Below are 16,136 nucleotides of genomic sequence, written 5' to 3'. Positions count from 1 at the left end.
TGCATCCTCATGGATGCTAGTCAGATGTGTTTCTGCTGAGCCACAACGGGAACTCCCATGTTTGACTGCTATTTGTATGCTAATCTCTAAAGATCTCTTTTTAAACACTGTAATGAAAGGATGTTTCTCTTTTTATATATGTAATGATTTTTATTTTTTCCATTATAGCTGGTTTACAGTGTCTGTTAATTTTCTACTGTACAGCAAGTTGACCCAGTTACACATACATGTGTACATTCTTTTTTCTCACATCATCATGCTCCATCGTAAGTGACTAGATATATAGTTCCAGATATTTCTTTTTTCTTGTGAAGTCCTCATAATGTGTACACTCATCTATTCGTTTATTTTTTTCATTCAACACATACTTATTACAACCTTTCTAAATGTTAGGCTGTGAGCTAAGCCCTAGGAGTACAGTAGTGAGAAAGACGTACACTTGGCCTTCATGAAATTTTTACCATAGTGAGAGGGACAAACATTAACTAAGAATTACATAAAAATATTGCTAATTGAAGGAAAAGTGCTAGAGCCAGGTGAACACATAACAGAGAAGGACTTGAGTGAGTCTGGCATTACCTTGGCGGTGACTCTCAGTATCCCTGTAGGGAGGGTGCGTTGAGGCTGAGATTGGAAGCATGAGCAGCAGTCAGCGAGGTGAGGGGGTAGAAGGAAGAGGCTGCTCCCGAAGGGGAGAGCATGGATGAAGGGGTCCTTCCCTCCTTAGTCCGCTTCTTTTCTTCCTTTCTTTAGATTACAGTTCACAGTGGTTCTTTCTCATTTTTTTTTTTTTTTCATTTTTGGCTGCCCCACAGCATATGCATTTCCCAGGCCAGGGATCACATCCAAGCCACAGTCGCTGCCTAAGCTGAAGCTGCAGCAACACTGGGTCCTGAAGCCACTGTGCCGAGCCAGGGATAGAACCCTCGTCCCAGCACTCCCAAGATGCCACCAGTCATGTTGTGCCGCAGCGGAAGCTGCTCTTTCTTATTTTCATTATGATTTTAAAATGCATTTTAAGTATAAATTAGTAGTTATAAAAAGCAGAGTACTGAATTTTTCTCTCAATGCATTCTCTGAGAAAATAAATTATTTGGACTGCTTAGCGCGTTTACATTCTCAGTTCTGTTGGTAGTCATGCAGTAAAGCTGTGGTATACTTTAATTTTGCTGTTCTTTTTTTCCCCAGTTTTATTAAAAAATAATTGACATCACTGTATAAGCTTAAGGTGTACAGCATGATGGTTTGATTTATATATATTGTGAAATGATCACAATAGATTTAGTTAACATTTATAATCTCATATTCATTTTACTGTTCTTAACTCCATCACTGCTTTTATGCTGACAGTTTTTTGCTGGCACAATACACAGAATCTTTTTTCCAAAGGGAAGGTAGTATACCTCTGTTTAAATAAATAACTATTTCCATCTAAACAGAATCATTTAGTGTATTACACAAACTACCAATCCATTACTGTTCATTTCCTTGGTTGAAAAATACAGTTTCAAGGTTTTTTTTAGTTCCAAGTATGATAGGGACCAGACAGTTCTCCCTTTTCTTATTTTCACACTGTCCTCCACTGACCCACTGCTAGTATTTCACATACCACATGGTCCCTTACCTTGCTAAGGTAGGAAATTCACGTGATGCAAGAAGGGAGATCTTAGGAAATAAATATTATAATCTATCAGTTCAAGTATCTCTCTTTTTTTTTTTAAAGTCCCATTCATTGTTATGGTAAGCTATAAAATGTATTTATAGCTAGTATAGGAGCATATTAGAACTGACTAAGGCATCTTCAATAAGTGATGCGTGCTGGGAAAACTGAACGGCTACACGTAAAAGAATGACAGAACATTTTCTTATCCTGTGCACAAATATAAACTCAAAATGGATTAAAGATCCAAAAGTAAGGCTGGATAATAGAAAACTCTTAGAGGAAAACATAAGTAGAACACTCTTTGACATAAATCATAGTAATATTTTTTTGGCTCCACCTTCCAGAGGAATAAAAATAAAAACAAAAATAAACAAATGGGACCTTATTAGGCTTATAAGCTTTTGTGCAGCAGAGGAAACCATACAAAAAAACTGAAAAAACAACCCACAGAATCGGAAAAAATCTTTGCAAACAAAGTGACAAGGGATTGATCTCCAAAATAGACAAATAATCTCATTCAGCTTTCTATGAAAAACAACAACAACAAACAAACCAATCCAAAAATGCTTAGAAGATCAAGATAGACATTTCTCCAAAGAGGACAGACAGATGCCCAAAAAGCACATGAAAAGATGCTCAACATCACTAATTATTAGAGAAATGCAAGTCAAAACTACCATGAGACATCACCTCATACCAGTTTGAATGGCCATCCTCAAAAGATCTACAAACAATAGATGCTGGAGAGGGTGTGGAGAAAAGGGCACCCTCCTGTACTGTTGGAGGTGCAGACTGTATGGAGGTACCTTAAAAAACTAAACGTAGAACTACTATATGATCCAGCAACCCTACTGATGGGCATGTATTCAGAGAGAACCATGATTTGAAAAGATACATGCACCTCTGTTCACAGTAGCTGAGACATGGAAGTAACCTGAATGTTCATCCAGAGGATTGGATAAAGATGTGCTACGTCTGTACTATGGACTATTACTCAGCCGAAAAAAGAATGCCATTTGCAGCAACATAGGTGGACCCAGAGATGATCATACTGAGGGAGTCAAAGGCAGATATCACATGAGATCTCTCATATGTGGAATCTAATAAAAATAATGCAAAAGAACTCACTCACAAAAGAGAAACAGACTGAAAGATTTTGAAACCAAACTTATGGTTGCCAAAGGGGAACTGTTGAGGGGAGGGATAAATTAGGAGGTTGGGGTTGGTGTATACACACTCCTATGTATAAAAAGCTCAGTAGCAGGAACCCACTGTATAGCACAGGGAAATCTACTCAGGGCTCTGTGGTGTCCTATATGGGAAAAGAATGTGAAAAAGGGGAGATTATCTGATTCATTTTGCTGTACAGCTGAAACTAACACAATATTTTAAACCAATTGCACTCAAAAAAACAAAACAAAACAAAACAAAACAAAAAATACCTGACGGAGGCAGTTAGCAAAGCAGAAGAGAGGATTTGAAAAGGAACTGGTTACAGAAAGCAAAGGATAAATATTTCTTCGACTATGCCAAAAGATTGCTGAGAGCACATTTGTCAAGCAAAGGTGACGGGACTTACTTGGAATGACTCCAAGCCACAGTGTGATGCTGGCTAAGCAGTCTTACAACAACAGAGAAACAGATGTAGAGCAATGATACCACAGACTTCTTTTTTCTGACAGATAGACTTCTCAAGGACATAAGCAACTGTTCATGATTTTTCTCCCCAGCCACATTACTTTATGCAAGAGGGCAATATGATATAGTTGAAAGAAATATACTTAAAAGGTACCCAACCTTCATCTGATGCTAAGTATTGCCACATTCTTGTGTGATCTAGAGTGATCCTCTAAATATCTCTTCGCCTCAGTTACCTCATCTAGAAAACCAGGAAAATACCTTAATGAAATAATGAAATTAATACTCATGGTGATGATCCTGGAACAGCAAAAGGCCTGGACAGTCTGAATTTTTGACCAATATCTATAGCATTGGCTTTATCTAGAATTGTGATCCTTGTATCGCTTTATTCCAGTATCAAGAGTAGCTAGTGAATCAAAACAACCCGTTGACGAGCTAGAGAGGAAGAGAGCATATGCCATGTTTCTACTTGTTATATATGCTAAAAATATGACTACTTATAAACCAACGTAATTATACTTTCATCTATAAGGAAAACATTCATTCTGTTCATCGGTGCTAGCCAGTGAGCAAAAGATTAGGTGACTTTTTCTTCCTCTTCTCTGCATAATACTTTTCTTTCCTTCTTTGAATTTAGGAGCATGTATCCTGTTTGGAAATCTTTTCTCGAGGGAACAATGCAGGTAGCCCAGTCTCGGATCAATATATGTGAAAACTATAAAAACTTCATTTCTGAGCCTGCAAGGACAGTGAGAAGCTTAAAAGAACAGCAACTAAAAAGGGTATTGTTTCTATTCTTTTCCTTATACATTTTATTTTTTATTATTTATTTATTTTTTTTGTCTTTTTGCTATTTCTTGGGCCGCTCCCGTGGCATATGGAGGTTCCCAGGCTAGGGGTCGAATCAGAGCTGTAGCCACCGGCCTACGCCAGAGCCACAGCAACGCAGGATCCGAGCCGCGTCTGTGACCTACACCACAGCTCACGGCAACGCCAGATCGTCAACCCACTGAGCAAGGGCAGGGACCGAACCCGCAACCTCATGGTTCCTAGTCGGATTCGTTAACCACTGCGCCACGACGGGAACTCCTCCTTATGCATTTTAATATCTCACTGCTACATATATAATCTGCAAGATTATGTTAAATTGCATTTAGCACTTTGAGTTTTTCTTTATGGTTCAGATGTTTCTGATTTCAACATGGATTTTCTTATTTCAACATGTTACTAGGACTTTTTCATTTCAGCATGTTTCCTCTACCTACTGTATTTTATTAACTGATAAAGGTGAGTAATTTGAATCTGTGGACATTCTGAAAGCCCAGTAAACATTTCTTAAAACTATCACTTTTCCCCTTAACTCAAGCAAATAGTTACACTTAGTTTCACAATATTGGTATAGTTTGGTGTATGTTAAAATACTGAAAATGCTATTAATCCCACTAAGTCTGGAAAAGATTTGTCTTAGTTTCAACTTGACCCATTTTATGTAATAATTTAAAGGAGCTTAACACATTTTGACCATATAGCAAACTTATTACCAAAAATAGTATACTCTGAAGTTTAATTATATAGGTTACATAAAATAAAAGTTTTAAAATAGGTGTTTTTTGATTATACAGAATTTGAAAATTCATAGAAAAAATCATTATTTAATGTGATTTTTATGAAAAGCTTGCTGTTAAAAGTAGGTAATTAAATTGGGTCATTTTGGGAAATAGTTACCAGAAGTAGAGATTATCATGGTACCTAATAAGTAATTAATTTTTTCTTATGGAAGTAGTAATAGTTTAAAAAATATTAAGGTAATTATTTAAGGAAATACTATTTCATAAACCATCTAGTGTGTTGATTCTAATTGTCATTTGGATTTTCATTACTTTTTTACAAATCAAAAGTAAAAATACTAATCTTGCTCATTTGCCAAAGATGATTTTAGTAGCATGAAATCAATATATCAAATTATATTGTGTGTATATAAAATTTTAATCTTTTCCAAGCACTGATGTCATATTATTGCATTTTAACATATTTGTATCAGAACACCTTTGTTTTATCTTTGCTCAAAATTACCTCTTTCAAAAGAAACATGGTGAATACACTAGTGACCACTGACCGGACATTACCTTCAAGTTGGAAGAAAATATAGTGTGTGTGTGTGTGTGTGTGTGTGTGTGTGTGTGTCTGTCTGTCTGTCTGTCTCCCTCCATCCATGCATGCAGGGAGAGGGTGGCAGACAGGAGTAGAGAATTAATACCAATGTAACTTCCTAACTGGGAGAAAATATGATGTTTCAAATAGCCAATGCATTCACCAAGTGTAATTGGAAAGTTCTGCCTTTCTCAATATCAAGAATACTTCGAGAGAGTTAACTATATGTGTTCTTCTCTGACCTTCATTTAACCAGCATTCCTAGGCAAAGGATGTTTGGTGAGATTTGCCAAGTCCTCCTAACTGTGAATTAACTTGTTTTATATTATAGCTACAAATAATGGTGTTTGTGTTTTATCTAAATGATTTTTAAATGCTGAGTACATATTGAGCATACCTGTCAGGACTCTGAAATGGCAGAAACTTACTTCAGACTGAATTAAGCCAAGAAGAGAATGTATTAACTTGTATAACTAACATTTTCAGCGTGGATGGAATCCAGGCAGGGATGGAGCCAGGTACTGAAAGCATGGTGTTAGAACTCAGTCTTTCTTCCCATTGTATTTATGTACCACGTCTTCTTAATCCATGCACCTGTCGATGGATATTTAGGTTGTTTCCATGTCTTGTGCTATTGGGAATAGTGCTGCAGTGAACATATGGGTGCGTGTATCTTTTTCAAGGAAAGTTTTGTCCGGATATATGCCCAGGAGTGGGATTGCTGGATCCTATCGTTGTTCTATATTGAGTTTTCTGAGGTACCTCCATACTGTTTTCCATAGTGGTTGTACCAGTTTACATTCCCACCAGCAGTGAAGGAGGGTTCCCTTTTCTCCACACCTTCTCCAGCGCTTGTTACTGTGGACTTCTTAGTGACGGCCATTCTGACTGATGTGAGGTGGTAGCTCATTATAGTACACCCTGCTTATTTTTTACCTTACTTCAGATGAAATTTTTTTTTTTAAGTGATAAGAACACTTAAGAGGACTTTTTTTTTGTCTTTTTAGGGCCACACCTGTGGCATATGGAGGTTCCCAGGTTAGGGGTCAAATTGGAGCTACAGCTGCCAGCCTGTGCCATAGGCACAGCAACGCAGGGTCCGAGCCATGTCTGCAACCTACACCTCAGCTCATGGCAATGCCAGATCCTTAACCCACTGAGCAAGGCTAGGGATTGAACCTGCATCCTCATGGGTACTAGTCACATTCGTTTCCACTGAGCTATGACGGGAACTCCTCCCTCTGAAGAGATTTTTGAAGTGTACTCTGCGGTATTGTTACCTCCAGATACAATGTTGTACTGCCAGTCTCTAGAAGTCACTCATTTTGCATACCTGAAATTTTATACCTGCTGATTAGCGATGCTCTCTTTCCTCTTTTTGCAGTCCCTGCAACCACAGTTCTATACTTTGATTCTGTAAGTTTGACTGCTTTAGATATTTCTTGTCAGTGGAATCATGCAGTATACGTCCTTCTGTGACTGGCTTATTTCACTTAGCATAATGTCCTCTGGGTTCATCTGTGTTGTTGCGTGTTCTAAGATTTCCTTCTTTTTAAAGCCTGATTAATATTCTGTTGTATGTATATACCACATTTTTAATCGATTCACACATTGATCCACATTTTGGTTGTTTCCACATTTTGACTTTTGTGAATAGAGCTGCAGTGAACACAAGAGAGCTAATATCTCTTTGAGATCTTGGTTTTACTTCTTTTGGATAAATACCTAGAAGTGCAATTGCTGGATCACATGGCATTTCTATTTTTAATTTTTTGAGGAACCACCATCGTATTTTCCATAACAGCTGCACAGTTTTGTATTCTGACCAACACAGAACCTGCACAAGGGTTCCCGTTTCCTCAGAACCTTGCCAGTCCTTGTTGTCATTTGTTTTTTGTTTGTTTGTTTTTGTTAATAACCATCCAGCAGGTGTGAGGTAATATCTCATTGTGTTTTTGATTTGTAGTTTCCCTGATGATTAGTGACATTGAGCAATCTTACACTTTTTGTTATCAATTTTCCTCCACTATTAGCTTTTTAATTTTACAATCTTGAATATTCTTTTAATAATTACCTCAGAGCTTCCAGTATGCCTCCTTGAGTTACTACTATTTACCTTGAATTGGTAGTTTTACTACTATAAATTACTCTAAATTTATTTATTGGAGTCTACTGTGACTTAGTATTTTACCACCTTATGCACAATATAAAAATATTTTAATAGTATGATTTCATTTAGCTCCCCACTATGACTTCTGTTCTGTTAGACCTTTTTGCTCTGTCCATGTCTTTTGTACTTTTTCTGCGCTTCAGTCTGAGTATTTTCCACTGATATGTTGCAGTTAATTAACACTCTGTTCTCCGATTTCTTTTTTTTTAATTTTTTAAAATGTTATTTATTTAGTTGGTTATTGAGTAGAGTTGATTTACAATATTGTGTTAATTTCAGTATACAGAGAGTGATTCAGTTATATATATATATATATATGTTTTCAGATTATTTTCCATTATAGGTTATTACAAAATATTTAATATAATTCTGTGTGTTATACAGTGAATCCTTGTTTCTTATCAGTGTTGTGTACAGTAGTTTGTATCTGCTAAGCCCATATTCCTATGTCTCCCTCTTCCCTTCCCTTTTCCCTTTGGTAACCGTAAATTTGTTTTCTATGTCTGCAAGTCTGTTTCTGTTTTGTATATAGATTCATTTGTATTATTTTTTAGATTCCAGATATGTGATATAATATGTCTTTGGTTTATTTCACATAATACGTTATTCTCTTAAGTCCATTGATGTTGCTGCAAATGGCAATATTTCATTCTTTTTATGGCTGAATAATATTCCATTAAACACACACACACCTTCTTAACCCAATTGTCTGTTGATGGCCATTCAGGTTATTTTAATGTCTTGGCTGTTATAAAGGGTGCTGCCATGCTCTTCTGCTATTTCTAATCTGCTTTTAAAACTTATCTTTTGGGATCTTTGTGTATTTTTAGTTCCCAAATTTTTTAAAATTATAGTTGACTTACAATGTTTCTTTATTCTGTTATACAGCAAAGTGACACAATTACACGCAGTTCCCTGTGCTGTACATCCATTCCAAATGTAACAGTTTGCATCCACCAACCCCAAACTGCCTGTACCTCCCACTCCTTGCCCCCTCCCACTGGCAACCACAAGTCTTCTCTTTATGTCCATGATCTGTTTCTGTTTTGTAGGTAAGATCATCTCTGCCATATTTTAGATTTCACATATAAGTGATACCGTATGGTATTTGTCTTTTTCTTTCTGACTTAATTCACTTAGTATGAGAATCTCTGATTCTGTCCATGTTGCTGCCAATGGCATTATTTGTTCCTTTTTTATGGCTGAGTAGTATTCCATTGTATATATTCACCACATTTTAAAAAATTGCTTTATTATAGTTGACTTACAATGTTCTGTCAATTTCTGCTATACAGCAAAGTGTCCCAGTTGTACACACACGCACACACAAAACATATATATACACACACACATTCTTTTTCTCACATTATCCTCTGTCATGTTCCATCACAAGTGCTTAGATATTGTTCCTTGTGCTGTACAGCAGGATCTCATTGCTTATCACTCCAATTGCAATAGTTTGCATCTATTAACCCCAACTCCCAGTCCATCCCACTCCCTCCCCCTCCTCCTTGGCAACCTCAAATTAGTTCTCCATGTCCATGAATTTGTTTATTTTCTGTAGATAGGTTTGTTTATAATTGTATGAGTTGTTTATGTATTTTAGATTCCAGATATAAGTGATATCATAGGGTATTTTTTTTTCTCTTTCTGACTTACTCCACTTAGTATGAGAATCTCTAGTTCCATCCATGTTGCTGTAAATGGCATTGCTTTGTTCTTTTTGATGGCTGATTAGTATTCTGTTGTGTATATGTGCCATATCTTCTTAATTCATTCATCTGTCGGTGGACATTTAGGTTGTTTCCATGTCTTGGCTATTGTGAATAGTGCTGCAGTCAACATAGGGGTGCATGTATCTTTTTGAATGAAAGTTTTGTCTGGATATATGCCCAGAAGTGGGACTGCTGGATCGTATAATAGTTCTACATTTTGTTTTCTAAGGTATTTCCATACTGTTTCCATAGTGGTTGTACCAATTTACATTCCCACCAACAGTGTAAGAGAGTTCCCTTTTCTCCATACCCTCTCCAGCATTTGTTATTTGTGGACTTATTAATGATGGCCATTCTGACTGGTGTAAAGTACCTCACAGTAGTTTTGATTTGCATTTTTCTAATAATCAGTGATGTTGAGCATTTTTTCCTGTGCATGCTGGCCATCTGTATATCTTCTTTGGAGAAATGTCTGTTCAGGTCTTCTGTCCATTTTTCAGTTTGGTTGTTTGGGTTTTTTTTGCTGTTGAGTTCTCTGAGTTGTTTGTGTATTTTGCAGATTAAGCTCTTGTGGGTTGCATGGTTTGCAACTATTTTCTCCCATTCCGTAGGTTGTCTTTTTGTTTTGTTTTGTTTTGTTTTAATGGTTTCCTTTGCTGTGCAAAAGCTTGTAAGTTTGATTCGGTCCCACTGGTTTATTTTTGTTTTTATTTCTATTGCTTTGGGAGACTGACTAAGAAAATGGTTGTACAGTTGATGTGAGAGAATGTTTTGCCTGTGTTCTCCTCTAGGAGTTTTATGGTGTCTTGTCTTATATTTAAGTCTTTAAGCCATTTTGATTTTATCTTTGGGCGTGGTGTATACACCACTTCTTAATCCATTCATCTGTCAGTGGACATTTATGTTGTTTCCATGTCTTGGCTATTGTGAATAGTGCTGCCATGAACATAGGGGTGTGTGTATCTTATTTAATGAAAGTTTTGTCCAGGATTTGTCCCAATCCCACAGCCTCTCCAGCGTTTGTTATTTGTTGACCTCTTGATGGCCATTCTGGCTGGTGTGAGGTGGTACCTTATTGTAGTTTTGATTTGCATTTCTCTAATAATTAGTGATATTGGGCATTTTTTCATGTCCCTGTTGGCCATCCATAAGTTTTCTTCAGAGAAATGTCTTTTTAGGTCTTCTGCCCATTTTTCAGTTGAGTTTTTTTTTGTTGTTTTTTTTTTTAATCGTTGAATCCTATGAGTTGTTTTTGTATTTTAGAGATTAGGCTCTTGTCTGTTGCATCATTTACAAAGATTTTCTCCCATTCTGTAGGTCCTTGTCTGTTTCTTTTTTGTTGTATTCACTAGTTTTATATTTTGTATTCCACATATAAATGTTAATATACAGTATTTGTCTGACTTACTTCACCAAGCATAATACCCTCTTTGTCCATTTATGTTGCAAATGGCAAATTTTCGTTCCTTTTTTGTTTGTATATATCACATCTTCTTTATCCGTTCATCAGTTGAATTGCTTCCATATCTTAGCTACTGTAAATAGTACCACTAGGGTAATAATACAGGTTAACTTTTTATTTATTTATTTATTTATTTTTATTTTATTATTATTATTATTATTTTTTTTTTTTTTTTTTTTTTTTGCTATTTCTTGGGCCGCTCCCGCAGCATATGGAGGTTCCCAGGCTAGGGGTCTAATCGGAGTTGTAGCCACCAGCCTACGCCAGAGCCACAGCAACACGGGATCCGAGCCTCCGAGCCGCGTCTGCAACCTACGCCACAGCTCACGGCAACACCGGATCATTAACCCACTGAGCAGGGGCAGGGACCGAACCCGCAACCTCATGGTTCCTAGTCAGATTTGTTAACCACTGCGCCACGATGGGAACTCCCAGGTTAACTTTTTTAAAAAATTATTTTCTTAGGATGAATTTCCAGGACACGACTGCTGAGTTAGAGAACCTCCTAGTTTGTAGGGCTTTGATGTACTCGTCCAAGTTACTTTTGTTTTTATCCCTGTCAAGTTCTTAGCAAATCTATCTATCCTGGCGTCTGTGTCATACTTATGGACCGTAGTTTTAATTTCTTCATTAGGAGAGATATCCAAATTGATCATCTTTTTGTATGATCCTTTAGCCCTAAGTAACCTTAAACACTCCTTTCTCTGACAGCTTAGTGCTGATAACTCTTGGGAAAGATTGGGGCATGTATCACATCAAGGATTTTCTTAACACAGGTATTATCTTAAATGTATAACTTAATCTGCCTCAGAAATTGTATTCCTACAGAAGCAATTTATGTTAAAAGTTGGAAGGAAATCCTGTTCCTTTGCAAATCAAGTTTGATGACTTATTTATTGGGGGGGGTTTTTTGTTTTGTTTTTTTTTGGCTTTTGTCTTTCTTTTTAGGGGCTGCACCTGCAGCATACGGAGGTTCCCAGGCTAGGGGTCTAATCAGAGCTGTAGCCGCAGCCTACACCACAGCCACACCAATGCGGGATCCAAGCCATGTCTGCAACCTACACCACAGCTCATGGCAACGCCGGATCCTTAACCCACTGAGCAAGGCCAGGGATCGAACCGCATCCTCATGGTTGCTAGTAGGGTTCGTTAACCCCTGAGCCACAACGGGAACTCCTAATAAATATTTTTGATATTTTGCTATGTGCCGGCATTTTCCTTTGAAGAAGAACCCAATTCTTTTAAAAGATTACTATTTTAAGATAAAATAACTTCATGAAACCTTAAAAATGTGGTTATCACAAAACTAGGGTACACACTATATAATGGGTTTCATGGTACATTATATGGTCCTTTCCTTACTTTATGACTTTAGTAAGTTATTTAACCTCTTTAAGTGTGTTTCTTCGTCTTAAAATGGGACTAATATGAATACTTCTATCACAGAGTTGTTTCAAGGACTAAATGTGATGAGGTAATACCTATAACGTGCTAAACATAGTGCTTCTACAACACCCACAGGGAATCTTCTTAACCATAACTAAGCATTCAGAGTCATGATTATCATAGGCAGCACCTGCCATGAGGTTTCCTTAGAAGGACATTAGGACGGGGAGCACAGTTCCCCAGCAAGGTGGCGTCCAGCATTAGAATGAATTCTCCCACCAGTTGATGCGTCAGTCTACATAGCTAATCAAAACTATTCTGTTTGGTCCCCAGGCGACTGGTCTGGGATGAAGGAATGAGGTTCACATGTGCATGGGTCGCCACAGGGCCAGAAGAAGAGGAAAATCTTTTATTACAACTCTGTAGACAGAGCTTCCAAGGTCTCTGCAAGAGACATGTTCAGATACAGGAATCCCCATCCTCACAGAAGCCCAAAGCCAAGGCTTCTCCATCAGATATTTATAGTTCATTTTTAGTTTCTTCTAAGTTGACGCAATTTATCTATCAGGTAAATTCGTATTTGTAAGTAGTATTGCTCAGTAACCCAGTTGACATTGTGTCTTCATCCGGTTTCTGTTGAAACACAGACCTGGAAAGTTAAAGGTCCAGTTTTCGTGAAGGAGAGAAAGAGGTGCTTTTCTGTTTGCTTTGTTTTAGCCTTAGTCACAGGCTGACACTTACTCAAGTACTCAATAAATGCACTCATGGGACCCTTCCAGATGTCACTTCCTGTAAGGAAGTCCCTGTCTTAACACGTAACAATTTCAGAGACCCTCTAGCCTCTCTGTCACATGTCTGAGTTTGTTTTTTCCTTTGCTCTTCTGATGTCCCTGTTCTACTCTACATGCTTGTCTGGCTCAGGAGTCCTTCACAGTGTCTCCTCCTGCTTGGCTGAGTTTTGTCAGTTCCACGGAGCACGAACAGTGCTGTTCCAGGCTCGGAAGTTTTTCATTGGGGGTCGCCCTGAATTGGCCTCACGGTGCTGAAACTTCTCAGTGGTTTGTTTCAGACCAGGGGAGCGAATTCCTCTTTGGATATCCAGAAGGGTCCCAAAGCAGTGTTACTTTGGCCTCAGTGTGTTATAAAGATTTATTGATTAAATTTTTCTTTGAGTTATTGGGTCTGTCCCCTCTCCTAGAATCCGTATGTGTCTCCAGAGAGTTGAGTTGGGGATGGTTTTGAGTAATAATTGTTATGTGGTACCCAGGTTTATTGCTTCTCTCCTTCATCTTGGGCTTACCATGTTGGTCTTCTCAGATTTCACTCCTCCTTTCCTAGAGAGCCATTGTACCGTCAGTTCCCCAAACATATAGAGAGAGACTTTATTACGATTCTCAAGAAGTGCAGAATTGGTGTAATCTTTTTTCTTTATTGCTGTGATACCTCCTGCAGTACGAGCATTTGCACGGTTGTTCCTATGCCTTATCTTAATGTCAGTCAGCAGCACTCAGAGGTTATTTCTCGAAGCAAAGTTGTTTCAGCAAACTGTGGCACTATTCCATTCACTACTTGCGGTAGGAGTACCAGCTGTTCACTGGATTTTAATGTACAATTTGAAGGATACTAAAAGTGCTGATTCTTCTCCTGGGTTTCCATCCCGAGGGCATAGACCTTAGGACACGCTCATTTTCTGTGAGCCCGAAGACAAAAATCATAATAATTGCTCTTTGTATTTTTCAGTGTGTGGACCAGTTGACAAAGATCCAGACTGAATTACAAGAGACAGTGAAAGATTTAGCTAAAGGCAAAAAGAAGTACTTTGAGACCGAACAGATGGCTCATGCAGTACGAGAGAAAGCTGACATCGAGGCAAAGTATGTGTTTTAGCATATCTGAAAAAATGATTATGCAAATAAATGTTGTGTTTGCCAATACTTTGTTTTCTGTTAATATAAGGCATAGATTCATTCTTAGGTTATATTGGTTTCATCTGACCTATAAGTATTACATACTTTAGCTCAAATTTTTCTTTTATATTGTTGATTTTTATTTAATATAAGCAAAACGGAAATATTTGATCACTAAGTTTTCACATTAAATTGAATTTTGAAAAGGAAAAAAGAAAAAAAAAAGAACCTTGTATTGGAAGCGTAGCAGAAGTCTAAAGTTGCTGTGGTGTCTGAATATCAAGGTTTTAGAGCCTCGTTTTTCTTATGCTAAACTAAATCATTTATAGTTGAAAATCCTTGATTCTCAGTATGCCCTCGAAGGACCATAGACACATCAAGTGAATAAGAGCACTGACCTCAGTATAGAAACCAAGAATTTCTCTTATGTGAAATCTTAACATATATGCTTTTTCCAGTGGATGCTTTGGCAACTGTGTATGAATTTTGCTTTCAATATATGTGAATTACAAGTCCTTTATTTTGAGAATAATTAGGAAAAGAAGGAACTAGAAGTTCATAACAAATATAAAGCTAGAAATAGAGATTTTTGCAGTGACAACTTAAGGAAGGATTAAAATTTTTCAAGAAAAAACAAACTTGTGTTATAGAAGGGACTCTGCACATGTCTGTGAGGAAAAGCGAGATTCCGTTCATTGAGCTCACTGATGGAAAATGCAGGAGCTTGAGCTCCTAATCATGAAACCAGAAAGGGTATGAGACTGGTGTAGATTAGGAAGGAGTTAAGGGTTTCTTTCTAACGTATATATATGTTATATATATATATATATATCTGCAGGAAATTAAGCAATCTCCTAAGCATCTTGTGAAATTTTAGGAGCTCCTGGAAAATTTATTTGGTACCAAAGGATAGTAATTGAATACTCATAAAGTACTTAATGTTACTGGAAAACATTTAATATTTCCCTAACTTAGCTTATTGTCTTTATTATTTTGTTTTTATAAGCATACAAATCCTTTCTGTACTTTGATAGAATCAGTAACCCATCTTCCCAGTAAGTCCTGAAGTTTTTAGATTAGGTGCTTGCCATTAGAAATATCCTGTCACGGTGGGTTTTAGGAACTTGTTTTTAAAACTGTCAGGGATTCTAGAACAGAGAATTGACAGATTTATAAGGCATATGTAAATACCTACTATAGCCAGGCCCACAGGGTGAAAATGAGGACAGTTGTAGGGCTGTTTCTGAAAAATGTGGACCTGACAGGAACTAATTCATAGATGGCTCATCTCAAGAAACTGTCTTCTAATATGGCCCAAATTCAAAGAGGATACAGCAAATTAGACATTTCAGTTCTATGTGTAACTTTTCTGGAAAATTAATTCTACAGCGGAGTAAGAAATACCTCTTTATCTTCATTCGTTCACTGTTTATTGATTATCTATATTAGGCACTATGGAAAGAGAGGTGAGTAGGATAAGTTTTGCCCTCAAGAAGTTTAAAGCCTAGAATTAAAAACAGATGTGTTCTAAGGGAAGTTTAAGATTTGTTTATTCACAGTAGGCGCACAGAAATTAGGTGCCTACAGTAACTCCCCTAATAATTTATTTTAGTAGCTACATGAAAACAGTTATATGAGCATAGAAAATAAATTAGGTTTTGTCTAATGAAAAAGGAAACCAGTAGTAGAAGTGGTGTTTGGACACAGTTTTGAAGAATGGTTTTTCTGAGTAGAGATGAGAAGATGAGGAAAGGGAAAGGGAAATTGGACTTACAGTTTTGATAGATGATTTGACGGGGAGGGAGATGTGTGCACTGGGAGAGAGCAGAGAAGGAAGGAAACAGTTTGAAGGGAAGGCTATGTAGGTTCTGAAAAAGCTGTGGGACCTCGTGGTGACTATATTTGGTAGGGAGTTACGTATCTGACTCTCAGATCAGAGTCCTGAACATCTTGCTTTGGGGGTGGGGGGTGGGGGAGGCAGTTGCCTAACAGATGACAGTTAAAGAGGTGAAATTATATATATAATGAGATGAGAAGTTGA

General features: G+C 37.3%; 1 protein-coding gene across 9 annotated transcripts in view; it reads left to right on the top strand.

Annotated features, from left to right (window-relative positions):
- Window positions 1–16,136, top strand: part of FCHSD2 (FCH and double SH3 domains 2) — a 253,445-nt gene that overhangs the window by 124,446 nt on the left and 112,863 nt on the right. For all 9 annotated transcript variants that reach the window (XM_021102293.1, XM_021102289.1, XM_021102287.1 and 6 more), the window contains exons 5-6: window positions 3,942–4,086; window positions 13,929–14,062. In XM_021102293.1, coding sequence (XP_020957952.1) covers window positions 3,942–4,086; window positions 13,929–14,062 — 279 coding nt within the window. The remainder of the gene's footprint in view (window positions 1–3,941; window positions 4,087–13,928; window positions 14,063–16,136) is intronic.

The sequence above is a fragment of the Sus scrofa genome, chromosome 9, assembly GCF_000003025.6.
Source record: "Sus scrofa isolate TJ Tabasco breed Duroc chromosome 9, Sscrofa11.1, whole genome shotgun sequence".
Taxonomy (NCBI): domain Eukaryota; kingdom Metazoa; phylum Chordata; class Mammalia; order Artiodactyla; family Suidae; genus Sus; species Sus scrofa.
The sequence above is the reverse complement of the archived record's forward strand: the minus strand, read 5'-3'. Positions and strand labels throughout refer to the sequence as shown.